The sequence below is a fragment of the Diadema setosum genome, chromosome 10 (genome assembly GCF_964275005.1).
Source record: "Diadema setosum chromosome 10, eeDiaSeto1, whole genome shotgun sequence".
Classification (NCBI taxonomy): Eukaryota; Metazoa; Echinodermata; class Echinoidea; order Diadematoida; family Diadematidae; genus Diadema; species Diadema setosum.
Window position 1 is genome coordinate 35,779,334 of NC_092694.1, and position 20,746 is coordinate 35,800,079.

A 20,746-nucleotide genomic window follows, 5' to 3' on the forward strand; every position below is an offset into this window, starting at 1 on the left:
AAAGGTGGAAATGTTTCAAATTTAAGTAGACGCGGGTACTAACGAAGATATGACATTGAATTTTGGTAAGTATTACTTCTCATCCATTATAAACGTATGTTTAGCATTCGAAATTTAATTACTTAAACACTTAAAAGGAATTCAAAAATACTTTAAGGAGATCATGAAGACTGTGCTGGTGTGCACGTCGTCATGGCAACATGGCAAAGATTATCCAATTTATCTGGGTTTTTGTTAAGTCTGTCCTTATAAATACATTGATGGCAAAAACAAGAGATTTCATTTGTGATATCAAAATCGGCAAGTATTGCTTTTGTTCCCAGCACCGCTTGGATTTCAAGGTATCTTCTCTTTCTTCTTTAGGTCTTGCTCTGTAAAACATCCATCCTTGCTTCCACCCCATCTCTCTCTCTCTCTCTCTCTCTCTCTCTCTCTATTTTCATGTCTTTCTCTCACGTTCTCCTTCCGTCTCTCTCTCTCTTTCTCTCTCTCTCTCTCTCTCTCTCTCTCACTTTCTCTCTCTATGCAAATCTGAGTGCTCATATTTCTGTGACACATGTGCAGTTACCCACGTGCGTAAGATCAATGTTACAATAGGATCTGTGTTCGTGAGATGTTCCTAAAACTACTTGAATCCACGCATGAGCTGGGGCAGTCATATTATACAGTATACGGGCAGGACTGGGTTCCGTATGGTCAAGGCAAACGATACATACACAGGCAAGATGGGTGGTTTATTTTTGGCAAAAAAAAAAAAAAAAAATCCATGTCTCATACTGAAGACTATAAGATAAGATGGAAAGAACTGATACCCCAAAAGCTAAAGTAACTCGCCAAAAGAAAGCTTAAAAAGTAAACGTTATTACTACTATACACCAGCTGATATACCTCAACACACAGCACAAGAAGATGGGACTTCAATCTATAGCATCAAACACTTTGTTTTCAGTGGCACCAGGAATAGATCACTAATGAGAAAATTGTCGTGGCTGATCTAACATGTCCATTTCACAAAGATAACACAAACGTACACAAAATTGCAACTCGTGGGTGTAAAACTAAAAATGCATTAATAATTGTGTTTATCGTTGTGTGACATGAATTACATTTGACTCTTACAAAAAAAAAAAATGCATTCTTAGTAGACATGATATTGCAAGGCTTGGAAGACATAAAACGAGCACATCCGTTGGGTATAAGGCACATTCACTGTGTTCATTTGGTACAATCATTGCTGCTACCAGCGTTACCTTATGGGAGTGATATAATTCGCAACGTGTGCCAAGAATCTGCAGACACAAAGATGCAAGACTTATTCGACAACCCAGTCTTTTTCCCATTCACCTGCTCCAATTACAACTTTATACTCACGAGGTCATTTATAACGACGATGCGATATTCCACATCATTATTGCAAGAATACCTTCTCTTTTTCTTTTTTTTGATAAGTACTCAAGGGTTTAGAAAATCCATTTTGTTCATTACTTACTAAATATTAAAAAAAAAAATCAAACTAAATCAGACTGGACTCTGAGGAAGATATTGCAGGAACACGTCCACTCTACATAAAAAAAAAAATAATAATAACATTCTAACAACCTTTCTGACATCATAGGCACAACCAGTTAGCGAATGAAAGAAGAGGAGAGAGAGAGAAATAAAAAAAAAAAGATAATATAATTATGATCGTCATTGCATTTCCGTTCATACCTTGATATCATCCACAAAAAAGTGGCGATGCTAGCTAGCTAAGTTCAACAAACAATCCCTGCACAACCCAACATGCGAGCTTTTGAGCATCGCACCTCTTCTAACAAATTACAATGTACATTTTGTTTACCACACTTGCTATTGACGTTGTAAAACCCTCACAACATCCCAGTAGGTACATGTGTCTTTTCCTTTTGATAGGACACAACGTAACATTCACATTCACATTCTTTCAAAATCCATAACTCCACCCAGTCAACATTTGTTTCCACAATCTCAACCCTCGACATAATGACAATCGCATTTCGAGCAAGTACTACGTAATTGAAAATCTCTGAAAGAATCACGATAATGATAATAACAACAGTAACAAGAGCGAAAAATATCAAATAAGAACTATAATAACAACAACAATAGTAAATATCAGAGAACAGATAGAGTTCAATAGTTTCAGTAATGTATTTCATAAATTAAAGAAAAAAATCTTGCTTTTGTTTACAGGTAATTTTTACAAATAGTTGAAGAAATGTAATCTCTTAAGAGTACATCAAACCCACTGAACGTATATCACTAATGAGTTGTAATCAACATGCTGACATTGCTTTGAAAAAAAAAAGAGAGAGAAAACAGCGCATGGAAGCTTCATTGCTTAAAGGTGTACAGTACAAAAAGGTGGCGTAATTCAATGATGACATCACGAACAGTTTTGACAATTAAAATCAAGGACATCCAAATTTTCTTGTAGGAGCGGAAAGTTTATTGCCCAGGGACAAAGTCACAGTCAGCAGACCGCTGCCGACAGCTGCCCCTGTCCAGGCTTCTCGTTTTCCCGCCTCCAGATTGCCGCATCCACCAACATGTGAAAGGGACTCCCGGTAGAGGGCGGTATTGTCTGCATCATGTGAGCTGCCGATGCAGGGAGGACGAGCGCATCTTCCGTCAGGGCGCGATGGAACTGAGCCGCTTTATGGGCAGCCAGGAGATCGCTGTCTCGCTTGAGCGACAAGTCGAGGGGAGACTTGCGCTCGGCCATGTTCGTTTTGTGCAGGACTGCTTGCGCGTACTCTCGGGAGTAGAACAGTGGAATGTACGGATGCGCAGAGGGGACGGGGCTGAGCGCTGGCGAAGAGTTATGGCGCGAGCTCATTACGGGAGTCGGGTGGTACTTGCTCGCCTCGTGAAGGCGCAGCTGATGTACCATGTCGCTGGAAAGTTCGCGAAGGTATGTGGGGACAGAGCTCGGTTGCGCGTACTCGTACGTCGAACTCGACACACTTCCGATGGACATTTTGCGAGCACCCGGAGATGGGGTCCGGCAGTCATTGCACCCGCTGTCGGACTCTCCCTCGGAGCTTATGTCCGCCGCGTTCGAGTCCGTGTCGTGAAACGTGGCACCCATCGTCTCCATGGCGCTGTCGTGGGACGACACCGACGAAACGGCGGAATCGTCGCTCTTTTCGCTGTTGCTGCGCTCCCGTCCCTCAATTCGATCGGTCGACGAGCTCTTGCTGGTCTTGCGGCTGATGGTGAATTTGTCCGGGTCTCTCCCCTCGCGGCGGATCATCTCTGGGAGGATTCGGCGCCGTGCGTTGATAAACCAGTTGCACACCTGCAGCAGCGTCAGGCTCGCCATTCGGGAGAGATAGAGCTTTTCTTGGTCGTTCGGGTAGGCGTTGTAGCGATGTTCGTACAGCCATGACTTCAGGATGTTGACGGCTTCCTTGGGCAAATTTCCCCGGCGCTTCTTTGGGGGTTGACTTGAGCTAGACAGATGATGCCTCTCGCCATTGGGTCTGAATTTCTTGTGGATGACTCCGTCGAAACTGGAGGAATCCCCTTTCATCTTGCTGGATCCTTTAACTGCAGAGATGAAACGAAAAGAAGGGAGACGAAATGATTATGATGCTGCAACCGTCAGAGAGCTCATACATGCAAGACTTTATATATAATGTATGAAATGTTCACTGCACTATCACGTGACCAAGTTTGTTAGACAACTGTGAACTCGAGAATGCTTCTAAAAGTGGTTTAATGACGCGGCAATAAAGTCTGCCTTCGTACGAGACGTATTGTCAGATTGCCAAACTCGCTCCAAAAAAGGTTCAAATACGGCTGCTGCTGCAGAGCAGACAGACAAGACGTGATAACGCACACAAACGGTGTGGTTTAAAATTAACCAAATAGCAGTGATAAATCATGGCAGATTTTGGCGCATAAAGTCCTTGGTCCATTTTTCCGTGCATTCTGTCGTAATGCCGAGGAGAGAAAGAGATGGAAAGAGATGGGTATGGGGGGCTAGGGGGTCGGGGATGGGCTAGGGGTGGGGAATTGTTTCAGAGGAGGACGCAGTTGAAGAGGAAGGTACGAGACAGGACACGGATTTAAGAAGTCTCGAGTCAGAAGAAGTGCCAAGGCTCAGAATAAATCAAACTCTTTGTCACGATGACGGCGCAGAAATTGGTCGGCGGTGCCGAAGATTCGTCCGTAGCCGTGAGCTGACAGTGCTGGGCATTGCGGGATGTGGATAACCGGAAAGGGGGCTGTTCGAACAGTCAACAGATTTGGGGCAGTGACTCACACCCCTCCATCCCCCTCCCCATTTCACGTGACAGCCAGTCAATGGCAAAATGCTGCGTGTCTACTACCCCGCGGCCAGCAAGACAACTAGTCAAGACGTTCCGTCAACTAACACAGTGTTTCATGCCCTTAGTCCATCTGCCTCAGTGCAGACAGCAACGAGATTCACTAATACTTTCCACGTCCGGCTAGGTTAAAAAAGAAAAAATGAGGAGGCGATTCACGGATCACTCAAAAAATGCTCTTGATCTTTGCGATATCTTGACTTTTCACCAATCCACCATTAGCTAGTAATAATACATGCAATAAATGCGATGGTCTGTTTATCCATACAGGTTACGTAATTCATGTTTTGCGGACAATAGTAATGATATAGCCTTAATGGCGCATGATTTGGCCGAAACAATTTTGCGTTAATCATGGCCCATTTCATTTTTTCCTCATGACGTCTATATAGTTGTCAATATGTGCAATATGCATTCAACCTCAAGCCTCGGTCATCGATAAGTACATGTGACGATTTGCTAATCCCATCATCTCAGCATCATACACGCAACCAGTTGTTCGTCATCAACTCGACTTGAGTAAATCCTTGTTTGTCGAGCTCCTTGTCGCTGCCAAAAGGAAAGGCGTCACTCGTGCACTTTCAAGGGCACTAGGGCCTTCGAAAGTACAGAGCAGGAAAAAACCGAAACCATCACGATGCATTTTCTGAACGGGAATCAGACAGGGGAGTAGAAGGATGATGGGAGAATTTGCGCGGAGACATTTCACCCGAAAACCGCAAGAGTCATGGCGATTACGTCATTACCACATTGTGAATGGTGCTATCTACTTATATCTAGAGACTGCGCATCAGGCGCGTTCCTGCGAGGTATGTCTCGTGCCTTATCCAGGGATTTGGGGGTCGCAGACACCTGGTGTCGAGGGAACAGGCCGAGGGTTGGAGGCGCTGCTGTGGACTCGACCACCTGATTGACTCTCACGAGGCATTGCATATCTATCCGCCCTAGAGTTTCAGCATAGAGTGATTAATGCAAGCCTTCAGAGTCTTAAAAAAGACAGTGAAAACAGGCATTGTCCCTGTTTGTGCACATATCATTTATTTTCCTCATGGTGACCTACCAGATGAGCCATCCCTTCATCTAACTTCGTCTCCATAGTACCCGCCGCGAATTGATACCAATACGACACTCTCATCCTTGTTAACCACTTCCACGTTGTTCTCGGGGAAGCCTTAGCGTCAGACAGAGCAGGAACAAGTGTAGGGTGTCACATACGGCAAATTACTCAACAAACATTGTGTGACATGGGAACAAAAAGCAAAAAAAAAAAAAAAAAAAAAAAAAACGGCGGGTAAACATTCCAAGGCCAAATACCCTAGGAGAACATTCAGACATCGCACAAAGTCGGACTTGGAGGTTACTAGGTGATGATGATTCGAGACTTGCATAGCTGCAATGCTGTTACCAACACCCCCCCCCCCCCCTGATCTGCATGCATCCTCGACCCCCATCTCAATCCTATCCCTTTTGCAGGTCTGCAGGTCAGGTACTTACACTATTAAACTCAAGTGACACCCAGAATTAAAACACAATGAAAGCTACTTTCGTGTGAAACTTTTTCGCAAAACAATACAATTCTTATCACAATCGTCGGTGTTTTTCTTTCTTTTTTAGGGGGGGGGGGGGTGGGGAGATGGGGTTCACCAGAACAAAATAATCGTCAAGGCACACAAAGGTATCGAAACGAACGGTGACGATCCTGCATGCAATTTCTCGCTTATTTTCGTCTCTATTAATTGCATTATTACAGATCTGTTTATTCAGATTCGTCCTTTTTAATTATGGCTATCCGTCAATTGATCATTCTTAACACTGAGTAGCGGGTGATACTTTTGGTTTTACTTTTCAGACTGTTGTGTTGTTGTTTTTTTTCAATCTCTCCAGTGATTTTTTTTTTGACTGCCGTTGACCTGCATTCTCAACAACAACCCGTGTTTCTGTCTATTTCTCTCTTTGTAAATGGACACAATAGTGTAGTAGTATAATGAGGCAATCCAGGTCGCTCTTATAGAATGAGTTTTGTTTCGACACTTATGAGAAGAGTAATGAAGGAGTTGTTGACATGAGGCACAAATGCCCTAGTTAGCAGGTATAGCGCGGTCAATGCAGAATAACATCATGTCAGTGACACACATAGACACATTCATCACTCATTATTCAAAACGATGAAAACAAATGAGACACACAGATCCCCCCCCCCCCATAAAAAAGGATAATAATTATTTGACAAAGAGGGCGCGCTATACGTGTGTAAACTAGAGCCTCTGAAAGACTCTTATTAGGCGTAAATCTTACGCAATGGGCAGTGATGGGCAGCGACTTTGGAGAACCGAGGAGGTACCTGACTGACAATCATTTTGCGACCACACCACGTCACTCACTCGTCTCATTCTCGTAAGAATGACTCTGCAGCACACACGGAAAAGAAATTGAATATTATATATTATATGCTTCAAAATCTAGGACAAACATCCGCCTCTCGCCCTTTGGAATTTGCTTTGGAAATGTTTCGTTATTTTATCGGCGTGTTTGTTCTGCCCCTTAGCAGGAAGGCTGATCAACTCCAATGTTTGCCGTGGTTTTGAACGAGGACTACCATGGTCGCTCCAATGACACTAGTCATTTTTTTTTCTTTCCCTGTTTTTTTTTTTCTTGAATTAGGGAATCAGGATTGAATGAAGCAAACGAACTTGAACATGTGCACAAACGCGTGATTGGGTCGAGTGCGTCAAAATTCGTGTATGCTTTAATCAAATAATTGAGCAGCGTTGTCCAAATCTGCAAAGTAGGAAGTTCCGCGCCGATTACTTAGTGTCAGGTAAAATTTGGAACCAAGCGATAAAATAGCATTATGATTACACATATTTTCAGATATATTAATTGAGCTAGAAAAGCTCGAAATAAAGTAAACTTTTTTTTTGGCTGAACTGCGAGGCGACTTAACTGGGTTTGTCATGAGAAACTAAAAAACGAAACCAAGAACAGGATCAAATTGGTTATCAAGTGATTTACGGGTGTGCAGGTAACATTTGGCCGTGTTCCTGAACAACGCAGTCGGTGCCAAGCACTTGACTGTAGTACATACTTTGAATGGATGAAAAAAAAAAAATCTCAGGTACGTCCAGAAACCAGCGACAAATAATAATCCGTACCGAAGCTCTGTCAGATTTAGAAAGATGTGAAAATGTAACGGATTTCCGCAACGAAAAAAAAAAAGAACCATTTTCAGCTGTTTTGGGCAGCACTGACAGTCCTAGCGGATATATAGAAAATAACAGAAATAAGGCAAGCTGCGCAGAAGCAAAAGCTCGTATGAAAGCGTTTGCCTTTTTTCTCTCCCTCGCGCACACAGACTATCCCAGGGTCCAATACGGCGCTTCTGGCAGGGCGCCCCTTTGCAACGCACCCGGGTCAGCTGAAACCGTGTGCCCAGTTATACTGGAGTCGCGTCTGGAGCTGGGATTAGCGAGTTGCCTTGGCTCTCTCGCAAGACTAAATTCCTGTCTTGACCGCGAGCGATGGCTCATCGCCTCGCAGACGATGAGATCCAATCTTTGGTGAAAGTGTAATTAAATACAACATCATCATCATCATCAACAACAACAACAACAACAACAGAAATCAAGGGCATCATTATCATCATGAACAGCAACAACAAGATGACACCTTGATCCGGCTCCTTAGGGCGCATGTGCTGAAAAATTCCCACTCCTCCTCCACCAAGTTTTCTCTTAGATATGCCATGTTCTTTATCTACATCCTTCTTTGACCTGAAATAAGTAAAAACAACTACAGGTATTCAGCTCTTCTTTGCCAAAATTTGGTTGTATTACGTGGGAAGGGATGCACATGAGATGCTGTTCCAAAAACCTCTGTATTTAACTGACACTCACTCACACACACCAAAAAAAATAGACCACCCCCTCTTTTTTTTTTGAGTGTCGTGAAGTTTTTTTTTTTAAATGGATCAACATCCCTCCGTACCTGTGTAGCTTCGTGCATTTCATATTGCGGGTGATAAGTATGCTATGAAGAAAAGGATAGTTATTTCCCCTTCTCGGTCGTCGATCGCCATGAACGTGAAGAACATGATGTTTTCACTAGAGACACACCGTTACTTTACCGCAGTAGATGCATGATACTGATGATTCTGTCATGTTCATTGCAGCTTTGAGATTTTGTGTAACGAGCACTCCTACCATCACACCAACACAACAGTATAAACGATTTAGATGATATTTAGTAATACTTTATCCACTGTGTTCCGAACTTGTTCGTCTCTTAAGATAATTTGTGACTTGTAGTATTTCTTGGCATTTTTAATCAAATATCTCCATATTACCTTGAAACTGTCTAATGACTATCGAGTTTATACACGTCAGAAAATCGTTATGGTTGCAAACGAAAAAGATGAAAGCAAACTACCAATATTTCATTTTTTTTTTCTGATACCTCTAACTTGATATGTGTTATGTGTGCGACACAAGTGACAGTCGAGGATAAAAGGTGCACTTTTGATAACCTCAAACAACCTCACGCCTCGGAGATTCCGATGTTAACTCAAGAATCATAGAGGTGACCGATTCTGGAACCCTAACACTCAACCCCAGTCGGAATGAAAACATAGCGGTTCAAAGACCCCCTGCTTCGGCGGGGGATTCCGGGGCGTGAAGGAACCAGCGTACGGCAAAGGATGAAAGCTCAGCGTACCTTCAGGATAGATCACCTCGTTTCTTGTTGGACCAGGTCCTATTTCGGGTGTTTCTCTTCTTTCTTTTTTTCGTCGCTCTGTGTAACCTTGGTCTCATTCTCCCATTATCGCGTTGTTATCCGTTCACAAAACGCTTTTGTCGCGATGTTGTGGGTGCCTAGACAAGTATTCAGATTCATCATGCCCAACTGACCTCCGAAACAAGGCGAAAGATGGGAAACAGTCGACGCAAATTTCGTATCATCCCCTTTTCACACTGATGGACAAAGAGGTGGGGAGGGGTGGGCTGCCATCATCGATTGTCCCCCCAACGTGTGGAGTTGGCTTTGAAGAACTATTTTGCCCTCTTTTTCGGCAAATTTTCAACAACCATGCCCTTGGACACAAACACCTTAAAAGGTTAGCTGGATTCTATGATTACGACTCTTTTGCTTAAATGATAATAAGAAATTTAAGGCAGCCGTAATGACAGGTGAGGTCAGAGAATAATCCTCGGGATCTATCAGTTTTCTTTGCGACAACTGCATTTAGTACGCCTCGATCTCACTCAATTAGCAGTTATAAATCAATGTTAAGTTATATTGTCCGGGCTCGACTGAATTTCAGGGAAGTTACTGCATACACGATCTGTCATCATTACTTTCTATGATACCGCTCCACTGACACTTTGTCGTTATTTGCTATCGCATAAAGCACCTCCTTCTTTCAAAAAGCCTGACAACGACGCAAAATAGGTTGAAAGCCACTCCTAAAGAACGGAAAACAACGATTTCGGAATGGATACAAGTCTACACGAGAACGATCAAAACTATAGCACCTGACATTTCTTGACTATTATTAGCAACTGATGAAATATTTGGGTCTGTTTTGTCTGCTATTTTCGTCACCAGTTTCTGCTAAAGACATTAAAAACATCAGGTCCCCTTTCTCTGTATAATCATTTATCTATCCACCTGTATATCCATATCTCTCTAGCAAGCTATATATATATATATATAGTTAGATATATGGGTATCTCATAATACTCTGAATAAGTACTCCTCGTTACTATACACAAGAATTGTTTTTGCTAAACTGTTCTCCGAGCACATCCCAGCTAAACACACAAACACACACACACGCACGTAATAACTGAGTTGCTCAAGAACATTGATTAAAATTATGTATAGTCCCACTTCGGCTAAAATTCCTGCGTCAACAAGAACATTTTCAGTGCTTACATCTTATTCCAAGAAAACAAAACCCCGAGATGGAAGAGCCAAACCAGACTTCTTTAGAAGAGGTTTAGATCAAGTCAAGATCCGCAATCAGCGATCCGTTTATACTATGCCGTCCAAATAGCCTTCAGCATCTTAAGTCTAACCGCTCTGTGGATAATGATTAATTTGTGGTAATGATAATGGCTTTGCCAAAATTCGGGTAGGATACGAAAACGTGACTCTTATCGAAGGACATCAAACCCAGTTATCTGGATAGATAATGGTCAGAAAAATTCAAAGACTGCCAGTGTAAGACTCTGCCAAAACGTCGTTAAGCACACATATTCTCAGATAAGGTATAAAAGAAAAAAAAAGCTGAGATGGGATGTAAAATTAATGTGTGTGCAATTTGTGTGCGTTCGTGACGTACACCTATAATACCATCAGCTGACTCTCATTCCGTCATGCTTAGATCTGAGAAATTTGAATATCAAGAAGACAAAATGGCGCCGTCGAAATAATGCAGATAATTATACCTCCATTCAAACTGACGTCAAGAAATTTAGAGTAGGTATGAACCATGCACGGATGGGGAGGAACCAAAAAATCAAGCTAATGATTCAAGTGGCTACGGCATTGAAAGCAAGATGGCATCCTTCTACACTGGACTCCAGTGTTATGGTTCAAACTTCCTCAATTAATGACATAAGGTATTATGTGGCTCATTTAGTGTTTTACACCCTTCGATTGAAGTAAATGCAGAAAACGACACTGCACGCCCAATGTGTCAGAATCCTCTGTCAATGTCTGAAACATCATCTGTTTTGCTGTGGGTGGTTTTTATATTCTATATCCAATCTTTCCAACAGGTTCGCATAGTGTGATTATAATAGATGTGTGACAGTAGATATACCTACCGTCACAAGTGTTGATATATTATTATCATCGTTATTATTATTTGTATCCTATCCGAGCGAACTCTTCAGGACATGGGCTATTTTGTTTGAAAACATACGTGTATTGAGGGGTGGCAACACGTGTCTGTTATACTGCCCGCAATCTCGAAATGAAAAGGGGCGGCGAATCGCATGTATTTGTATGCCACGTGCCGAGTTATGAGTGGGTGTGCCCCAACACGTCGGCAATCAGTGATGAGAGAAGATTCGAGGAATAGAGACAGAGGGGGAATCAGTGACACAAACATGGTAAAGAAAGATGAATAGGAAGAAGAGAAAGGAAAGACAGGATCGGAAGATGAGAGTGCAAGAGACAGAGGAGATGGAAGTATACTGCTTAATAGAAAAATAAAGTGTGCAGTAGAACCCTATGCTGGAAAGAACACAGTGTCCCACAGTGTGGTCACACTGTGTTCACATAGTCGACTATGAGAAAACGTTCGAATTTAATAACAGTCTGAAGATTATTTCACAGTGTGGTGTGGTTTTTTCCACAGTGTATTCACATATCAATGTTCTGTTTCACACTGTGAGTTAATGAATCACACTGTGAATTGATGATTCGCAATGTGTTCGCACTGTTAAAATGCTCGAATTTATTACAGTGTGAAGAGATTTCACACTATGTTCACAATGCCTTCACACTGTGTTTCACGTTGTGTATCACATTGTGGTACACTGTGTTGTTGTTGTTGTTTTCATTGCAGCAGGGAAGAAAAGGGAAGACGGAAAGAGAGAAAGAAGAAAACAGCCATATGATATAGTCAGAGAAGGGGAACATTTGATAGAGAAAGAGCACGGAGAGAGAGACAGACAGAGAGAGATATAAAAATGAAAAGAAAGGGAAAGAAGGAAGAGCGAGAAATGTGGATGTGAGGCTCAACATAGCAATCAATCGATCGAAACATGACGGAAGAAGATGGATGATGGCGCGCTTCTCCCGCCGCCATTTTCCCCCACACCCTTGTTTGCTATCACGTGTGACGCGGGGAAACACATGCACTCCGCCAGACTCGCTCTGGCGTCCCGATATGTCAAAACTATGCGTCAGCTCTCTTCGATTTGACCCAACTTACAATTTCGAGTCAGTCATTTTTTCTCTCTCTCTCTCTCCATACTCTGGCGCATACAAAAACCTATTTTTCTGAGACATACTCATAGAATACGATAGATTAAAATCGAGCTACTCGTAAGCCGTGATTGAAGAACGACTCGTGTGATACTTCGGTGAGTCAGCTGTCACCGAGTGTCGTCTACCTCGATTATTTCTGATTAAACTTCAACCGACTAAACTAGAAAAATTTCGACATGTTATATTTTTTTCCTGATTATTACTTCTCGAACCTCAGAAAAAAACAAACAAACAAACAAAACATGGTGATCGATAATCGAAATCAACCCTGGAACAAGATGATGCTCCGTGGAGGTATAAAAATAGTTGGGACAGCGACCAGTGCCGACAGCTTCTGGGTTGGTTTTTTTTTTCTTCTTCTTCTTCTTCTTCTTCCTTCTTTCTTTCGTTCTTTTTTTTTTGCGGGGGGAGGGCAGTTTCATATTTCGCTGTTGTCTTTCCCCTCCCAAACAACTATTGTATTGTCCTCATCTTGAGAAAAGACTAGAAGGAAGAAAGAGTGTGCAATGTGTATGTGTGTTATGTATATTAAAATATCATAATGTGCGTGCTCGAACAACAGAGAGAAAAAGGAAGAGAGACTGAGACGGAGACTAGTTTCGACACTGCCCCAGCTGACGGCCACCCCCTGGGGGTACGTACGGCTGGCGCGCCTTCCGAAATTAACGATTTGTGTATTAATTTCACCTTCGTAATTAGAGGCTCGCGACGGACACGCGTTTCTGTAATTCGCTCAAACAATCCCAACGTGTATAGGATGACCACTGTTCCGTCTCCCCATGGTGATACGTTACGGCAATCTTCTCATCAGAAACCTACCCGCGCTTTCTGGCCTTACGGAGTAGATACATATTACAGAAAAAGCTGGACAATTATTGTTGCAATGTTATTCTATTTGACCTGACCGTTTACGGGCATGGCAAGCAAATGAATGAATATTGATGCATATATCAACAGTGAGGAGGTAATAACACAACATTTTGTCCACGAGACAATCAAATCAAATCAAATCAAGTAAATCAAATTAAATCAAATCACTCCCCAACTACAAGAAATAACGTGCCACTCCCTGACGAGAAAAAAAAAATAGAATTAGATATGGTAGCTGGAATGTCATAAAGTAGCAATGTACATCATTTTCTGTGTGTTTTATGGCAACTTGAACTGTGTGCATGATTCCACTTAAATATTTCCCATCGTGCACTCCTTTGGTTGAGGTATCTTCCTCTCTTGACGACGTTTTATAATCACATGTCTATTGCTGCAATGAAGTTTGAATAGGTGCACTTTAAGAATTGCGTTTACAAGTCCATCGCAAATGAAGATTAAGCATAAAATTCGCTGCTTGTATATAATACAAATTGTTTTTGTCGTTCGAGTTCGTATCACTGGACGAACCACACTACCTGTTGTTATTCGCTCATGACGTCTACCCGTCATTACGTCATGTATTTTTGTCAGACAGACTCTTAGTAAGGGGTATCCCCGGTCCATCTCAGTAAATTACCGGTTATTGACACCACACCCAAGACGTTTCTCCGCGTTGTCAACACACATCCTGCGGGTCTTCACAGCCAAAACCTGCAATTTCCTCTTCACTCTGTAATTCACAGAACAAACGAGGCAAAGCAGTGGGCCCAGCAGGTGAAAAGATGCCATGACTGTGTATTGGCCCCGATTCTGAAATTGTCAACATCTTCGCAGAAAGCACTACAGGTTACCCTGTGAGATGGGTTACACTGTCTAAAGATAGTCACTGTGTCTGGAAGCAGAATTGCTTAGCATTTATTTTCCAGTTATAGACGGGGTTCCTGGTGTCATAATGATATCGAACTACCCCCTCCCCCCCCCCCCACACACACACACACATGCACACACTTCGCTCTTAAGATTTGTGCAGTCAAGTTTATACACCTTTACCGAACTCTAATACATCTATTGACTCTCAATATTTCCCTCACAATAAAGCAAACAAATTCAAACAAAATGCTGTTGTTTCTTATCCATTTGATGATAATCACGAGTAGTTGTGACAGTCATGCTTCTAATTGCCTAGTAAAGTTCACTAACGCTGAGCTGACAGATCGTAAGATTTGGGACCACTCCCTTGTCATCGTCAAAACAATCTTAGTGACAACCTTTACGGCTATCAAAAAGGACATCGTCACCGTCCAATGTGTCAGAGACATGCACCTTTTCCTCAAATTGACATTTTGTCACCTAATGAATACGGGAGAGACCATTAGTGCGGAGAGGTGGCATGCTAAAAAGGGATGTTTTCGTGCGCGTCCTATCAAGGCGCTAACTGCCCAATTTCCCCCAGCGATCCTCCCGCAATCAACCACGGGGAAGGATTGTCTTCGTAGGGAGCCGAGGCCGGGCCAGAAATTACGGACTTCCCCCCTCTGCCCAGCCTTATCACCTTCGCAACACGGCACATTCCTGGTCCTATCTGCACGAGCCCAGGAGTTGGTGATGGGGGGCTTCCGGCTTACCACGCGACCACGCTCAGCCATTTTCCATTGTCTCGAGAGCAATAATTCTTCGGGGCACGCGTGTAGGTGTTGAAATTCGGAACCTACTTTCGAGTAAAGGAGGAGGAAGGGTTTCGTGTTTTTGTTATTCCTCTATTACCATAAGAGGCTGTACCCTAATCTCGCCAGAAACACTCGGGCTCGCAACCGGAAACCTGCCCGAGAGGGTGAGGGTGGGGGAATTGCGACTTCCTGCGTGCCGTACGCGCATCACCATGGCCCAGACGACAGATCCCAGCTGAGATGGCAACCATGAAGAAGAAAGAGAGAGAGAAAAAAAAAATGCGCGCGAACGGAAAACTCGTCAAATCATACAACTGTCAAAACTCTCGCTGTGCCGAAACAGTATCGAAGGAGGAAAGAGGAAGAGCGCGATGGCAAGATTTCGGCTAGCCAAACTTTCTCATGGGACATACAGCAGCCGGCGCAACGCTGTTGACAGTCCAGTGATGCCGAGAGAAAAAAAAAATCAAACAAGAAGAAAGAATACAGCTCTGATGAAATTCAAATACAGGACGACAACATCGGGTCCGGGTTTTCGACCTCCTATCACTTTACTAAACATATTTTCAGCTCGCTCTTTTTTTTTCTACAATAGCTTGTATTAGCTAGATTTGTCAATATGGTAGGCGGTGTACCAAGGCGGTGCAACAGCTGTATCGAATACCCGGGTGTCTGGAGTAGCTCCTTTGTCACTCCCTTTCTCCCATAGAGGTAGAAACTGGAAGATACGAGATCGCACCCCCGAACAAAAAGGAGCCTACAATACATTATCATCTTTGGTGCAAACAAAAGCGCCGTGCTGCCGTGTCGGCACTGCGTAAAATGCGAAAATTACAGGCAGGAGAATCGAAAACACAAGGGCAAATGGGGTCCGTGGTTTCACAACCATCGAGTTAAGGGTTTTTTGTCTTTGTCATATTATGTTTTGCTTTTTTGTTCTTGTCCAAAAGATTGCTACCACGTGTTCCTGGCAGTTCTTTCTTTCGACAGCCTGCGGTGTTCCCAGCGTATACCTGCTGCGGCTCCAATCTAACGTCCATCATTACTTGATGCTCGCTCGATGGTACCGTGACGTACGCGCTTTGATTGTTTTACGGTAAACACTCCTTGTCCAAACGTATTCAGAGGAACACCCAGATTAAACCAGATAATATATTGTGTGGGGAGCAACTATGAAATAGACACCATCTTGTACTAAATGAAGGTGGCCACAGTCAGAACCTTACGCCTAAATTCGAGCGCTGCGTTTAGAAATGATAATAAGCTGTAACAATGCAAGGTAAATTAGTCAGAGCGTCACGTGTCTTCTTTGTTCAGTGTAGAAGTGTTGAAGAAGCAGCTACACCGAGTAAAATTGTCATGAACAAGCTATTAAACCTGAGAGAGCAAACGTCATAATCATACTTGGGAGGCTTCTTAATCGTCTCTAATATTTTGACTTAATTATCAGGTGATAGAGAATTAGCTTTAGTAATGGTGTCGGAGTGACAGTAAACATTCCTCTGGACTGGAACAGGTTATATCAACAGTGAGAATATACCGTTTCCTTGAATTGCCATTGTTTCTTTTATTTTTCTATGATTTTCTGATAGGATCATCCAGTTTCCTATGTCTGATTAGTTGATATTATTTTGTAGTGGCTTTCAATCGAGAAACCAGTACCTAACCTTACATCACAGTTATCAAAAGCCACGTTTCATTCTTCCCCGTGTAGATGTATATCCCGAGCTAACAAATAATGCTATTACCGATGGGAAATATATTGACCTTTTCGAAAGAAAAAAAAATGAGGAGAGAGTCCTTGAGAAGCGACTAACTTTGACCCGATATCAGAATGAGTTTTGAAGACTGGGGACACGGAGGGGGCTTAATATCAATACGCCATCGAGTGATACTTTGTCGCTTCTATCATCGAGAGCCTCTTCTCGGGAGGACAGTATCCGTGGAGGATGGAGAGTCTTTCGGACGGGGCTATGCAGCTTTTGTTGGTCTAGTTCGCGTGGCCCTAGCTCGGGTTTCCCTGCAGGAATTTGCGGCCAGAACCCAAGAGGTTAATACAACATCGGGCTCAATGGATACCGGGATAACAGCACTGGGATGAGATTCTGATAGAGCGAATATTGCAGCATCCCCCGACTGGGACAGCTCTTGAAGGTCAATGTGGGTTACGTATAGAATGCAGGGAGACGAGGTTAGAAGTGAACGTGTGAGAAATACTTGCGGTTTCGCGTAGATATGGGCATTATTCTTGACAATGGAAGTGCCCATGTTGTAATCTGCCATGGACATGCGTTAATGCAATCACTTGCCAATTTGGTTGAGCACCGCTGGATGATCATTAAAGGCGTTGAAAATGCGATGACGTTCGCAAAAACGAGCTCTTAACGATCTGCCAAAACCCCCAATGTACTGTCGCCAAATGGTTGAACCTTCCATGAACTGAAGTAACCCCTACCCCATTTCAAAGTTTTCTCCCCCGTTCACCCATCAAGCAACCCCTAGCCCCTCCCATGTGCACATCCAACTAAAACAGTCAACATCTGGTTGAGTGGTGATCATTCACCGACCCTTTCCCCATAAGCTGGAAATCTCCCGTACATCAGCGGAAGGTACGCGACTACAACAAACCTCCGATACGCAAAGAGTGTAAGAAACGTGGGGGAGGCAGGAATAAGATTTTGATTATTATATTTATTCAAATATCTATTTAATGAAGCATTACTCAATTTAAACCTTCATATTTGAAGATCAAATTTTCTCATCACATACACCACTCATCAGTCGGCAGGCTCGTGCTAATCCAGGCTAAATTTGCCTCGTACTTTGACAAAACGATCGTTGTCTATTAATAGGCCTACAAGAACCTTTATTATGTTAAACTGGTGGGAAATGAAGAGACTTGTAAAAGCGTCACTACCTGTGATATCGCAGTGTTTGCATACACGCACACAAGAATGAGCACCGACGTATAGTTAACACATTAAACAAGGCTACAAACTGAGGGTTTTATGGCAATGCGGCCATTGACTGTGAAATGTGTCCTAATATAGATAGAAACAAGAGGAAACTGATTCTGATTACATACGCCTTCTACACACAATATAATCTTATCTGCTATAGAATGATATTATATTGACACGCTGCGCCTCCTTCGTTTACTCTAATGTGGGCTATAAAGCTTCTAAAGTCGCAAAATTCGTTTAGAGTTTGTGGCGTTGCTTAGCGTTCCTCTTAAAGTTCACAAATCTTCGCGGAGACACTACCAGCCATAAATTCTTGTAGTTCATTATTTCCTGCAAGGTTAGACGCGTATTTTATTCCCCAAAAAAACTGCCAAGATTTTATTGGGTTGGTGTCAGAAGTGGACTTTACGACCCGACCTATGTCGTACTGACGTGACAATATTCACGCAGACTTGAAGTGCAGAGTATAACATGTCGTCTGCTTCGAGCGAGTGTGATGGAAAATAAAATGAATGGATTTCACGCAATTTGCCCATCCCTCCATCCAGCATGAGCCTTGAGGCTTTTATTCTCCGTAGCAGCGCAGCAGCAAATATGAAATTTGGCGGTGTGTGGAAATAGAGAAATCTGCATAAAAACTCTAACCAATAATGTGATGCTGTGTTTTGTTCCTGTTTCAGCATTTGAGAATAGGTAAGACGATCGATTGTTATCAGATATCTATCGATTGCACTATGTACGAATGAGCACGTGGCAGCTGATGTGTTTAGCGCGATTAGATTTTAAACAGGTTCCCGAGGGTAATGAATGAAATGGGTGGGGGGAGGGGTCTGATCAATGATTTGTCAAAATAATGGACTAGCAAAGATATACAACAGAATGCTATATGATGGCCTGATACATGCATTCCAGACTTTGAACAACACTCGATTACTTTGCACAAAGCACCGTAACGCACCAGATGACAGGAACAAAGAGAAAGAGAACAAAAACAAAAACAAAAAACACCTATCACATGACTAACTCTCATGACAGGTCAAAGTTCACACTGATAGCCACGTGTTCAAGCTGCTACACAAATGGTACAACCCTTAACGTGGCACGGTGATGACTGAGACGAAATTATCACATTTTGTCATCTGGCGATTCTGGATTAAGTGCAAATAGCTGAAAAGAAAGACACATTCTCGACGATAACCGATGGTATGTCACAATACCGGGATTGATGTCACAGTTCTTGGATTGATGCCAAAATTGCATCACTGTCATGACGGCGCTTCACCTGAGTACTCGTAATTCCATTTTCATTCCCTTTACCTTTATACTATACAACAGTCCGCCAACCAAGTAAACAGTGATCATGTGTACTCAAAGATAGCGACGACAAGCGCTGTTTGCCGACGGAGCAACATTTTATCATGCCATGTTCACTGGGATAAGATGGAACTGTCTGGAAAGAACACGTGACCCCGTGTGCAAGTAGCCTTTCTTGACAATGACACAATGTAGTCGGAGATGTGAATGTTTGAGTTTTTTAGTGGCAGACTGACGCTTCAAACGGAATTTGAATAGCGTCGTATGATATGTGTGTCGCTATATGTTGACAGACTCACACAGAACAAAGTTCGAAGTAGCTATACAGGTACCCGACTAATGAGAATTCGTTGAACTTCCGTTCTAGATTATGTTTGATATTTCATCATCACTCCCTTTTGAAGAATGACAGTGACGACAGGTCGATAAGAGGATCAACAATACAAAGATCGGCTCGCTGCTTTGGGGGCAGATGGAAAAAAAAAAACACGCAAAAATCTGGACACACTAGCTGACAGCTACTTTTGAGGAGAAATATTAAAGCAACATTCAGAACTACAAACTAATAGAATAAAAAACAACTGAAGGTTTACAGACATGATGAAATAAATCCCTTTAAAACGCCATGACCACATAAACGGTGTGATCAAGTATTCGTATTCTTCTTGTTAAAATGAGTTTGTAAAAGATAGGGCCATATGAACAATGAAACTACAGGAAAAAAAAAGCGAAAAGAGGAAAGATGAGGAAAAAGATACCATTTCCCAGTGTGTGTGTGTGTGTGTGTGTGTGTGTGCGTGTGTGTGTATGTGTGTTTTGCTTTTATTTCTTCTTCTTTTTTTCAGTTTGACATACGCACAGTAAAATTTAATGGACGTATTGCCTGATGAGAGCTTCTGGCCAGTATGGCAGAAAGCGCTTGTCTAACTCCGCATTGTGGTAATACACTGCCGCATGAAATTGCGGGTATATCATTATTATTCAGTCCCACTGCATGTGAAATACAAATTAACCGTACCTACCAGCTTCCTTACCCCCTTTTCCGCCTCCTCTCCCCCCCCCCGTTTCTTGTTTTGCTTTACTTTGTTTCAATTTACTCTATTGGTGGGGCTGATTAAATGTAATATTCCAAAACAGATGTTTTCCTAACCATCGTTGCGGGTGGGGAACATGGAACGGTGAAGTGCTGGGCATTATTAGTGTATTGGTGAAAAACGTTGGTACCAATTTCTAAATATGTAGTGGGTCGCCCGTTCCTCCTTAGAAGTAGGCTGATCATGGATTATGATAATGCGCATCCACGCCTCATATAGGACAGGTTCGTAGCAGTTATGGCTCGTGAATTGTGTATTCCCTGAATGTTTAATTCGAACATTTAGATTTCTGCCATTTCATGTAAATTCACAGAGCCTTGTGTATTACGCAGACAAAATTATCAAATGAAATGTGTTATTGCATAATATCCCGTAGGTTAATCGAATGTCTAAAAGACAGTTGATTAGAGCTATGGTCCATCACCCGCTTTGTCTTGGTTAAAGTCCAGATATCAAAGAATCGAACCATAATCCAATGTCTATGATCT

The 20,746-nt window shown here is 42.6% G+C and overlaps 1 protein-coding gene across 1 annotated transcript in view; it reads right to left on the reverse strand.

Annotated features, from left to right (window-relative positions):
• Positions 1 to 1,611: 1,611 nt before the first annotated feature.
• LOC140234225 (uncharacterized) overlaps positions 1,612 to 20,746 on the reverse strand; it is a 34,892-nt gene continuing 15,757 nt past the window's right edge. The window contains exon 2 of the mRNA XM_072314287.1: positions 1,612 to 3,570. Coding sequence (XP_072170388.1) covers positions 2,492 to 3,570 — 1,079 coding nt within the window. The 3' untranslated portion in view covers positions 1,612 to 2,491. The remainder of the gene's footprint in view (positions 3,571 to 20,746) is intronic.